The following is a 12,134-nucleotide window of genomic DNA, read 5'->3' on the forward strand; positions in this document are numbered from 1 at the left end:
CCTCATCAGAAGTAACCTCATTACGTGCAGAACTGTTTTGAAAGCGCCCTTTAATACCAGAACCGGAACGTCAGGAGCACCGGAACTCTTATGGTCCCTTGTGATTTAGTTTCACATTTCCATTCCATCTGTCAATTAAAAGACGAACTTTTCCACAGTATTGTTGGGGTTGTGATTAATGGACTATGTCCCAGAATAGATCGTAAGTGTGGAAGTGACCTTTCTTACATCTGTCATCCACCACATGTCTGTGGCTCATTCTCTTGCACTCTGGCCTGCTTCATGTCTGTGTTCTGTGGAGCTTTTTTAATAAGCACAGGAAGAGGTGGAGATGATACGGAGAGACGGGAGGTGGAGGCGGAGATGATGCGAGGGCAACGCTGGCAGGAAGGAGGGAATCGCACACAGCACTCTGTGGCTAACTGGTGTGTGTATCAGGGGATATCTACAGGGCTGTCTGAGGGGACCTGCCCGCAGGTAGTGTGCGGTTTCCATGGCTACAGTTCATGTTCATGGGTCTGTACCTGCACATGTTGTTAGATGGGCACGGCAGAAAGGCACTATGGGTCCAGCAGCTGCTGGAACCAGTCCAGCTTGGACCTGTCCAACTGGAGCCATTGCAGCTTGGACTAGTGCAACTAAAACCAGTCCAAATGTGACCAGTGCAGCTGGAACCAGTCCAGCTGAACCCACTGCAGGTGGAACCAGTGCAGGACCCTGAGTGTCATTTTGCTATAACCATAACTGAGTGATCCGCTGCACGGCTGATGCTCAGACTGTAAGAGATTTTGTTTATTTTCACTTCATTTCAAAGCGGCACAGTTCACTTCAGAAACTTATCAGGAGTTTGTGGTCTTGGTCAGCCAGGCCTTTAGTGGTGCGTGTAGCCCTAGTGCTGTTTGCTTGCAGTAGTCACACTTGTTCTCATAAAAGAAACAGAAGACAAAATGAGCTCCAGGTCAACAAATGAAACTTCCCCCATTTCCTTGGTGACTTAAACTCCCCCATGACCTGCGGTCAGTTGTAAAGCAGTCTGCCACTCGGCTCCCCTTCACAAATAAACCCACTGCTGCAGGCAGCAGATGTAGATGACTGTGTTGTGAAATCACCCCTCCGCCCGTTCCGCTTCTTCCCGTAAGCGTGACTTTCCAGGACGGCATGGATCGATTTGTTTTGCGGTGAGCACAGGGAGAAAAAGAGGCGTCATGGAGAGGAGGAGCGTGGGGCTCTGACCTGTCGGGCCTGCTGCGTTGGGCACGCTAGCCCAATCATTTATTATTTATTATTAACAGTTATTTATCATTACATGATTGGTTAAGTTACTCTGGGGTTTTAGAAGCCAATTACTCTAATTTGTGGAATTAATGCAGAAAGTGTATTTGAACCCAACTGTGGGCAATTTTGAGACTTGTATCTCCTTTTATGACATTGCAGTTTTATGACATTGCAGTACATTCACAATCGCACACACTGCAAACCTCTGTTCCACTTCCACTGATTTGACTATCTGGAGCTTTATTACAGAGTCATTAAATCACACAGTTATGTGTGGCATAGTGATTAAAGAACACAGAGGACTTCATGGACAGGAGGTTTTATCAAGCTCCTTCAAACCCACCTGGAGCCGTCTGCCTTTCTCTGAGCCGATGCCGTGGGTAGCTCACCTACTCTGTGCTGTGGGCTGCACTGAAGGTGTTGCCATGGAGTTGGGAGGAATGTTCCAGATTCATATTTCAGATAAACTGTAGTGTTCACTGTCTTTTAGTGCATGATGGGAAAATATTTGTTGGGCTGTTGGTGTTTAAGGCCCAGTTTTCTGGAAGTTCTACATCTGCTGAAACCTGTGTGGTTTTCTGGGCGTTCTTTGTGGATTTAGCCAGGTTGCTTTGGGGCTATTTCTAAGAGAAATAGCTGATTTCTCTTAGAAATGTCAGTTAAACCTCTCTCTGTGTGTGTGTGTGTGTGTCTGCGCATGTCTGTGTCCGTATGTGTATCTGTAAGTGGGTGGGTGCAGCTTCTCAGTTGTGAAAAGTACTATGCACTGACGTGAGAGGGAGAGATTCAGTGATTGCTTCTCTGTGCATGTGTGTGTGCATGTCAGTGTGAAGGTGTGGTGAGACTGTGTGTGTGTGGGTGTTTTGTTTCCTTACAGGTATGCAGTAGGTGTTGATTGCTATGGAGTGCCATTTAGGGTGAAATCAGTGCAAAACTTGCGCGTGCACACACACACACACACTACTTGCACATACCTATGAAACATTTTCACCTAAAAAGCTACTTACACTTGTGTATGATAACCTAAACTTGTATATACACAAACACTTGCACATTCATTCACTGGTGCATAAAACATAGAGTTTATCTATGCTTGTGTGTGTGGCTGCGTGTGTGTAAAACAATTTTCAGTGCACCCAGAAATTGTATCATTGTAACAGAATGGTAAATATTTAACATCTACAATGCATGCTCATCAATATAAGGTGAAGAGAGGTCTCTAAAAAAAGGAAAATACATTATGTCGATGTTTAATTCTGAAATACTGAAGATCAAAGACATTTCTTAATATTTCTTATATTAAATATTTCTTAATATTTCTTAATATTTTTACAGTTCCACCAACATTTAACTCATACTAGCGTTCCTGATCGTCCATGGTACACTTTGACAGGGGTTCATATTAATCAGTGTTTGGATCTGGGTTTTAATTAGCATGTTTGACACAGACAACATATTGGTGACCCACCACTATAAAACACTTTATAATCTAATGAGAATTTCAAGCAAATTTTGGAATACACTCCCTGTGCTAATGAGAACTATGTTTGGATAGTTTATGTTCAAGCATTCCAGTCTTAATTGAATTAGAAATGATGAGATGATACACTGTGTAGCATGTAGACCTGTTAGTAACGACGTGGCTACTTCATAGCATTAGGCTACATGTTATCTTCTCAATCAGCCTACGGTATGTGAGTAAATATTCAGAACGTATATCTCAGCATTGTTTATTAGAATATACTCCCAATATCAATGACATTCATTCTAAATATTTACTAAAATAATGTAGCACATAATCTTAATTTCTAATAGCAGCTATATCTGATCAATAACCTGCAATAACCTGCAATTAAATTAAATTAATTTTCAAATTTCCATAACTCATCATGAGTTCTTAAACCATAGGGACATATAGCTCATTTATGATTAAACAAAGGTCAGACCTTATTTTCACGAGCGTGCTGTACACATGTTAAATATCTTGCTTCCTGTTGCAATGACGTGACTTCCACGCACACGTGGTGTATATGCAAGTGTAAGTTATCATATGCAAATGTAAGTAATAGGCTTTTTATCCAAAAATGTTTCAGATGTATGTGCAAGTGTTTCATAGGTATATGGTAGCAGTGTGTGCGCACAAGTGTTTCACTGAAACAGCCCCTCATAGATTGCTGACTATCATGTGTTAAATATGTCTGTAGTGCGTTAGATATCCGTCCTGTCTGTAGTGTGTTAGATATCCGTCCTGTCTGTAGTGTGTTGGATATCCCTGCTGTCTGTAGTGTGTAGTGTATTGGATATCCCTGCTGTCTGTAGTGTGCTGGATATCCCTGCTGTCTGTAGTGTGTTAGATAGCCGTCCTGTCTGTAGTGTGCTGGATATCCCTGCTGTCTGTAGTGTGTAGTGTATTGGATATCCCTGCTGTCTGTAGTGTGTTGGATATCCCTGCTGTCTGTAGTGTGTAGTGTGTTGGATATCCCTGCTGTCTGTAGTGTGTTGGATATCCCTGCTGTCTGTAGTGTGTTGGATATCCCTGCTGTCTGTAGTGTGTTGGATAGCCCTGCTGTCTGTAGTGTGTTGGATAGCCCTGCTGTCTGTAGTGTGTTGGATAGCCCTGCTGTCTGTAGTGTGTTGGATAGCCCTGCTGTCTGTATCGTGTTTCCAGCTGTGAGTGGCTGGGAGGATGTTGGAAGCGTTGTCGTTCCTCAGCCTTACATGTGCCCCTTCTCACGATGGTTAATTACTGTTGTGAATGATGTGCAGTGGAAACCTCTTGAGTACAGCGGTCTCTATTGCTCCATCTGTCCTTGTCAGTAATGTGCTCCAGGTCAATCACATTCTGCCTAACAGTGCATGCATCATGCGCTGCATATCTATGTATGTGTGTGTAAAGAGAGAGAGAAATATAAATGTCAGATGAATCAGTTCCTTACAATTTTCAATGGTAAAACAGTGTAACTGTACCTCATCACACTTTTCTATAAATGTTAGCAAGCAATTATTTTACATTTACTGTTGTACATAACCCTACTGGCACATTGTACTTGTACATCATACATTAGTGCAGGTGTGCATGCGAGAATATGTATGTAAGCAAGCACAAATGTGTTTACATCTCAACAATAACCACAACATCATTATTGCAACCAAATTCTACACTCTTATGTATATGTCATTTGTTTGTAAATACGATTATTAGGTCTTGTTCATAATGCACATTAAATATATGCCTGTTTGCCTTGTGCATGTGTGGTACGGACAAATGGAAGTTCAAATAAAATGCGCAGTCATCCTCTGACTTTTCACAACATGCGAGCATCTGACATTTGGTAACTTGGAGTTGACATATGCACTGACGTATGCTCCTGATTGGTGGACCGACTGTGGCGTAGCGTCAGCAGAAACAGTGTAGTGGAGTGGTGAGGAGAAGGGGTGATGCATTCAGACCAGAAGGCGACTGGGACACTGGGTTAGAGATGGAAGTCTAGTTTAAAAACGTCTAGTTTAAAGAAGTGATTTACAGTTTTTACAACTGAATATGCTTTTTCTTCCCCCTCTCCTTCAGCAATGGAAATATTCCACAATTAGCTCTCAGCTGATTTTTTTCAGTACTGAAACTTCTCATGACGTGAATCCGACTTTCGGCACTGGAATCGGGAGCTGCGTTTTCAAGCTGCCCCAGCAGCCAGTCAAAAATGTTCTCCCGCAGCCGTTGCAATGGCCAGGGTGGAACGGGGGTCGCGCAGCACGGTCGGCCCAAGAATAAGAGGAGACAGCCCAACCCCAGGGTTGCCCTGGTCCTGCGTGGGAAGATCCATCGCTTCCTCCAGGGCCCTGCTGACCGCTCTGCCCAGGCTATGGGCATCTACTATGCGGGGATTGAGGAGGAGGATGAAGGAGAGACAGAAGATGTGGACCAGGTGCAGGAGTGCCCCAGGAGGAGAACAGCTCCGGCTGAAACCTGCCAGCCTTCCCAGATGGCAAACGGGCAAGGACAGGATTCTGGTGCGTGTTGCGTCGGAGAGGTCGTGCTGAACCGAGAGGGTGGTGTCAGGATCCCCTGTACTCTACAACCCAGCAAGCCAGTAGAGTTACAGGGGAGCCCAGATCTCAGTGGGTCTGGGTTAGCTTTCGGCAGGGGACCGACTGATGAGCCGTCCATGTGTCAGAAGGATTCTCTGCTTTATCAGTCGAACACGGCTATGCAGGAAAAGATTGAGGAGGAAACGGATCAAGAAGAAGAGCCAAGTGCCATTATTGAGCACATACTGAAGGAATTAAGAGGAATCAATAAAATCCAGGAGGAAATTTCCGACCTGAGGAAGTATCTGTCTTCTGTTCATGGGTCCGTTGAAGAGGTGTCCAGCTGTGTGGATGCAGTTTTAATGGAGATCGAAGGCATTCGCTCAGGTGCCAGGTCAGGTCCAGAGACAGGGTCTGGGGCTGTGTCCACAGACGGATCTTCCCTCCATTATGGATCTGAGAGTCCCCTCTGTAAGGGCTATGGCAAGGTCCATGGTGGCACGCGACCAGGGTGTGAAGAGTTTGATGAGAAATGCAAATCCTCCTGTGCCCAGCAGTCAGAATTCAGAGCTAAAAAACAGTCTGGTAGGGCTCCATCTAATTTCTCAAGCGCTGATGGTAGCATCCACAGTTTATTCGAAGACGATACTTCTAAAAAGAGATCGGACACGTCCCCAGATTCAGGGAGAAGGAAGCTTAGCTTACTTGAGCCCCAAGATGGGAAGGATTGTCCGACTACTAGCTCCCTTTCCTCTGGCCAAAGCCGCAAGTCTGCATCTGATCAAGAGAGACCCTCCTCTGGGCTGGTTCTCCCCAACAGAGATTGGCAGAACTGGGACCAGACAGGGCTGGGACAGAGTGGGAGTAGGGAGATGAGATGGAGTGAAGAGGATCCATACTCCAGACAAGGAAGTTGCGCTGTAGACACCTGGGGCTCTTCAAGGAATGAGGGTGCTGGTATTGCACTGGAAGAATCCACTGGTGCCTGCTCACAGCACATTTCCATGTCATCCAGTCATCACTACAAATCTTCTGTTAGCACACGCAGGGAAGAGTGGCTTGGACATGGAAATAGTCCACATACATGCAAGATGGATGTGCATTCTGAGGGAAAGGAACCCAGTGAATTTGTGAGTGTTTGTGACTGTTCTCAGTGTTCAGCAGAGGGAGAGCCCTGTGGGACTTCTCTGAGACTGTGTCATAACTTTGCTGGTGTAGACTCTGGTTCTTCTTCCTCCAATGAAAACTACAAACATTTCACTTTGAACGGGAAGTCTTTAGATGGTGGTGTTGGTCCAGCTAGTACTGCACCCATAGCTAGCAGGACCTGGAATGCTGGGTACCCAGCCTGCTCTGGTCTGTACACCACCGAACAGGAGTCAAACAATGTGGGATTCAACGTTTTGAGGTTTGGTAGGGCAGTGCTGGATTTCAAAAGTACCCTAAAGGGGGCACTAAAGAAGCTGGAGGCAACTGGGGCAACATCACCAGTGGAAAAAGCTGACTCTTACCCACCCATGTCCCACTGTAGGGAGGTTCAGTTAGACTCTACTGATAGTGAGACACCTAGCCAGGAAGTACCTCAGACAGAAATGCCTTACGTAGAGACTCTTCAAACTGAAATTGCAGTCAACACTTCCGAGGAGTCTCAAGTCAACGACACTGAAACTGGACATCTGGAGCCAAAGGAAAGCATTTCTTCATCAAACCATTGCAATACTGTGCCTAAGCCAGTAGATGGCAGTTTAAAAACTTCTCTGCAGAATAGTGAACCTTTGGGAACAAGTCTTTGTTCTGAACTGGGAGCCTCCAGGGACACAACATTGCATGCCACTGATGTTACCCTGCCAGGATCGACCTGGGTCTCCATCTCTGCTGAAGAGCTGGTACCCCAGGTGGAGCAGAGAGAAACATCAGGGGATCCTATAGCTGAAGAACAGCCCCAAACAGATCTCCCTGCAGAGGCGGAAGGAGATGAAGGAGATCAACCCCTGGAGCTTAGTGAGCAAGACGCTCTGAGGCTGAAGTGTATGAAGAGCTTTCAGCAGATCCTTAGGGAGAAGAGAGGGAGCAGAAGAACTGTCGGCATGGTGACCCTTTTCACGTTCTCTCAAGATGACTTCAACACAGGTATTTTTTTCATCTGAATTTGAACTCCAATCTTTCTTCCATTCTTCATCATCTCAGCAACATTAAAATTTAAGCGATGCACAGTACTGTAGTTTAGTTAGTAGTTGTCAGTATTCTTAACCTAGTCTGATTTTCTGTCCAACAAACAAAGACATTTTCTCATATTCCCTTTGAAATGTCTGAATATGATACTCTCGTAAGAGTTTTCTGGAGATGTCAAACCCATCTCTCAAAAGCTTGCACACTGGTAGCTATGACGAGTAATCAAAGTCTTGGTGAATTTAACCTGTTCACTTTCATCATCCATGTGAGTAGTCAGAATCCAAACCCCTTTAAAGAAGTCTGCATTGAATTTTATCTGTAACTTACAGAGCTGTCTCACTTCCCCTTTTATCCTTTTTGCATCCATTTTTTGTTTTGATCTTTCGCCAGGCATTGAAACTGCTGACTCAGACAGCCGGTGGGTGTTTGGACGGGGTTGTTTTTTTTTTTGTTTTTTTTTTTGTGTGTAAATGGTGCCCACTGTTTGCAGGGCTCAGGGCAAATTAATTACTCTCCGCAAAAACAAACCTGACATAAAAGTAGAGACGGAAATTAGGGCCCTGTGATAAAATGAATTATACATCTCAGTAAAACTTTTATGAGCACGAGAATTTATTGATAGGAAAGTCCCCAAAGTCTTTTTGTTTAAGATCCACACTAGCAACTAGCACATGCTTCTAATTCTCGAAAGCTTCCTGTTAAATGCTGTTGTGTTCTTTTGTTTGATGTTTGTGATTAATTCTGCTTGGTAATTGTTCGGTATCCTCATGCCTGTTTGTGTTTCTGTTTGATTTTCAGATGGCAGTCAGGATGAAGATCAGGTTATGTTTGATCAGTGATGTCATTAAAACAAACAAACGAACCACAACAAAAACAAATGCTTTCTCTCTTTGCAATGCAGATGCGTGATCCCACGCAAGCCTGCGCAGCACAGAGCACGCACCTCATCAGCCCCTTACATTCGTGTTCATTATCCCCCATAAAGCCATCCTCGCTTACTTTGAGAGCCATTAGACTAGTTCTGTGTATCAAGTGTTTATCGCTTTTGTTTATTGCCTTAAGCTGGTACCTCAGGGATTAAGTGAACAGTGTGAAAAGAACCCTAATGCAGAGACCAAAACAGCTGCAGCGGGAGATAAATCCCCAGCGGTGTTCAACTGGGGATACGGTCTTGTGAGTCAGTCACTTCGACCTCTCACACACACATTTCAACATAGTGCTTAATATAGATTCATTTTAGACGGTGAGCATACCATGCCTCCATGGACAGTGGGGTACCAGATGTGCAACGTGTCGCACACGTGCGAGTCTTCACACCCCTCCGACACAGTCATGTTCTCTCATAGTCAGACGTGTGAGTCCCTGTTTGTCATGCATGCTTGTCATTAATGTGCTCGCATCACATTCTCACCGGAGTCTTCGGTCAGTCAAAATTGCATTTAAATTCAACATGCTGTCCTTGCTGTGTTTTTTTTTAATGAGCGTGTATAGCAGTATCCTTGAATATTGCATTTACCCATGAATTTTGCATGGCTTACTTTATTACACACACACACACACACACACACACACACACACACACACACAGAATGTACTGGTCTTTGCTGGTTTGCTTTGCACTTGAAACTCAATCAACCGAACTACGAGGCCTCTTTTGTTTTACCCTGTGCAGTTATTGTCTTTGTCTCTCTGGTTTGGAATAGTTTCCTTGTTTTGTGCATGACTGTTGTGATTGATGTCTTCTTGTGCACGCAGGTCCAGACTAGCGATGGAGACCCCAGCCCACAGTCCCTGACCAAGCCTGAGTATTCAGCGTTACTTGTCCTTCGGTTTACTGGACTCTCATTTTATTGCTTTTTGATTTTTGTCTGTTTCTTTTTGTTTTTTGTTTTGTTTCTCTCTCTCTCTCTCTCTCTCTTTCGCACTCTTTCTCTCTCTCAGCAATGCCATGGGTATCTTTGGGATTGACAGCATGCCTGATCTCCGGAGGAGAAAGCCGTTTCCTTTGGTTAGTGAAGTGGTAAGAGCCTCGCATAACTTTGTGCTCCATTTAATATTAAACAGAGTTAAACACACAGTGTCTTCTAGATTGATGACTTGTTGTGTGTAATGTATGAGATGTAAGACGTGGTGGTGCATGGGGAATGTTTTTGTTAATCTGTAATAATGATATCGATATTCTTTTTTTGCCTTTGCTCATTCTGGGACCACATCCAGGCTATGGTAAGTTACTAAAAAGTTTCTATTACAAAATAGCAGGAGGAAACAATTATTAAACTTCTACACAATCAGATGTCAATCATATGAACCCTCATGATCATTCATCAGTTTTGCTTTTTTGGGGGGGGGGATTTTCCTCTTATTTTAGTCAAAGTCAATTCCCTCCCATCAGACACCCGTGATTGGCCAATGTTGCTGTAACTGACAGGGGAGAGTGAGTATGCCCCACCCTCCCTGAGAGCTCAGCTTCTCTCAGGCGCTTGGCTATGGATGGTTATGGCATCATCGGGGATCGGACACGCGATCTCCTGACGATGGTGTGAACTCTCTTCTCTTGCACTACAGGTGTTTTGAGGGTATACTCAGGTGAATAGCGTCTAAACAGGCCATGCAATAACACACAGTGCTTTCTTCTGTAGTCTCTCCCTCTAGTTTACCTTTCAGCAGGTCAGAGGTCAGAGTCGTTCCTGCTCTATTACCTGAGTGAGCTTGTCAGCTCGTTACCGTTTCAGCACTGAGGTCAGTCGTGTGGGAGAGCCTGTAGAACACTGAATGGCCCTCGAACCGAATGTTACTGCTCCTTACGGAAGCAGCCACATGGACGGACGTCCGCCAGGTGTCCACAGGCATGGGGTTAACTTCTCATCAGCACCTCAGGAGAGGTTTAATTCAGCAGGAACTCAGCTCCGCTCAGTAATTGTACACCAGGCCCAGACATAGTGATAAGTGATAAAACAACTGATTGACTTAATGAGCTGGTCTGCTCAGAAATGTATGGGTGAAGAGGACTTGCAGGGACAGCGTTGGTCTTGCCTGCTGGGACATCTGATCTGAGACCAGCTGAATGGAGGTGGGAGGGTTAGACTCTGGGACGGCACTGGTCTTGCCTGTTGGGACACCTGATCTGAGAACAACTGAATTGGGCTGTCATAATTCGTTGCGTGTGAGTGCTGTGGGTGGACTATGAGTTACAGGGGCCAGTGGCTGCGTGTCTCTCTCACCCACCCGCTTTGGCTGGCGGTTGCTCCGTGACTCGCGTGTGGGGTGTGTGTCACGTTTGTGTGGCAGCGTACAGCTGAATGTCCCCTCACACACACTCACCCACAACCCCCCCCCTTCCTGTGGTGGAGCATGTGGAAAGTCTCCCCGGCAATGATTCCACTATGACTTTAGGCATTGTAAACAGCATGACACACAAAAAAAAACCTTCTCAAAAGCATCAGTAGTTGCTGGGAGACATTTTTTGTTTCAGAAAGAATATGTTTGAAAAAGATAGATTTTTTGAGTGATGCATTTCTGAATAAGAATACAGGCTCTGATTTGTGCTCTGATGCAGAAGTCAGAATTTGAGAAGTGTTAATTTCTGCTCTCAGGATGACAGGCTAAACACACATATTTAGCATAATCTTTCATCTTTTAAATATTAGCATTCAAACATTTGCTTCTCACGCCCTGTACTTTGTACTGCTTGGTTTTAAACCTCTGTTTATTCTCCCTGCTTATCTCTCGGGCTCTTTCAGAAGGAATATCTTTACATCAGCCATTTCAGAACTTTCATGAAAGCTTTTGGTTTTTTAAAGACTTGCGGAACCTAAGGGGAGAAAATGAATGTTTTTATGGTACTTCTTACAAGAGCAGTTGAAGTTTATTGGTCTGTATTAAAGGGCCAAAAGAGTGTGGTGTTAAGATGAATGTCTACAGTGTGTGTGTGCGTGCACTTGTGTGTGTGTGTGTGTGTGTGTGTGCGTGTATGTGTGTGTATGTGTGATACAGCTTTGGTACAGCTTTTGGTTTTTCTGACATATTTGAGCAGCTTGTTTGTATTCTTTCTTGTTTTTCTGGACATTAATGATTTATCAGTCTCTCTGTCTCTGTGCTTTCTGTGTCTCTGATGGTTGTCTCGGCTTTACTGCTCTTAAGCTTTCTCTCTTTGTCTCATGTATTTCTCTCTTGCACCCTGTTTCTTTTCTCTTTGTCTCATGATCTCTCTCTGCTCTCTCCATAGTCCCTGGTGCAGTCCAGGAAAGCTGGCGTTTCCTCTGCGCTGGCTTCAAGGCCCTCACTCAAAGACGAGGAGCTGGTGCGATGTCTCACACACACACACACACACACACACACACACACACACACACACACACACACACACACACACACACACACACACACACACACACACACACACACACACACAACTGACATTTCTAACGAAATCGTCCTGGGTGACACTTATTTTTCTTTGATACACTGCTTTGATCATAACCCCAAATTAAACCCACAAACTCACTCTCTCTTCTCCGCCTCCTTCGAATATGGTAAACATCCCTCACGAAGCGCCTTCTCACGACCTGCGCATGAGTCATAGCTTGAAAAGAGAGTCTTAGCCAGTCCACCAATGAGAACACTGGACCGGAGGTGGATGCCCACGGGCTGTGATGTGCCAC

General features: G+C 44.8%; 2 protein-coding genes across 16 annotated transcripts in view; both read left to right on the forward strand.

The window, feature by feature from the left end:
* LOC113586783 (protein unc-13 homolog B-like) overlaps nt 1-11,753 on the forward strand; it is a 64,289-nt gene extending 52,536 nt beyond the window's left edge. For 7 of the 15 annotated variants that reach the window (XM_081706875.1, XM_081706936.1, XM_081707285.1 and 4 more), the window contains 2 exons: nt 9,229-9,278; nt 9,415-11,753. In XM_081706875.1, coding sequence (XP_081563001.1) covers nt 9,229-9,278; nt 9,415-9,583 — 219 coding nt within the window. In that variant the 3' untranslated portion in view covers nt 9,584-11,753. Of the gene's footprint in view, nt 1-4,843; nt 7,432-7,863; nt 7,892-8,271 lie in introns of all 15 variants that reach the window. The other 8 variants (XM_081707095.1, XM_081707171.1, XM_081707191.1 and 5 more) reach the window with 5 other exon arrangements.
* Nucleotides 9,960-12,134, forward strand: part of unc13ba (unc-13 homolog Ba (C. elegans)) — a 40,712-nt gene continuing 38,537 nt past the window's right edge. Inside the window, exons 1-2 of the mRNA XM_081698655.1 lie at nt 9,960-10,010; nt 11,699-11,773. Of these exons, the coding sequence (XP_081554781.1) occupies nt 9,960-10,010; nt 11,699-11,773 (126 nt within the window). The remainder of the gene's footprint in view (nt 10,011-11,698; nt 11,774-12,134) is intronic.

This window comes from Electrophorus electricus, chromosome 1, assembly GCF_041902795.1.
Source record: "Electrophorus electricus isolate QZ-2024a chromosome 1, ASM4190279v1, whole genome shotgun sequence".
Lineage (NCBI taxonomy): Eukaryota > Metazoa > Chordata > Actinopteri > Gymnotiformes > Gymnotidae > Electrophorus > Electrophorus electricus.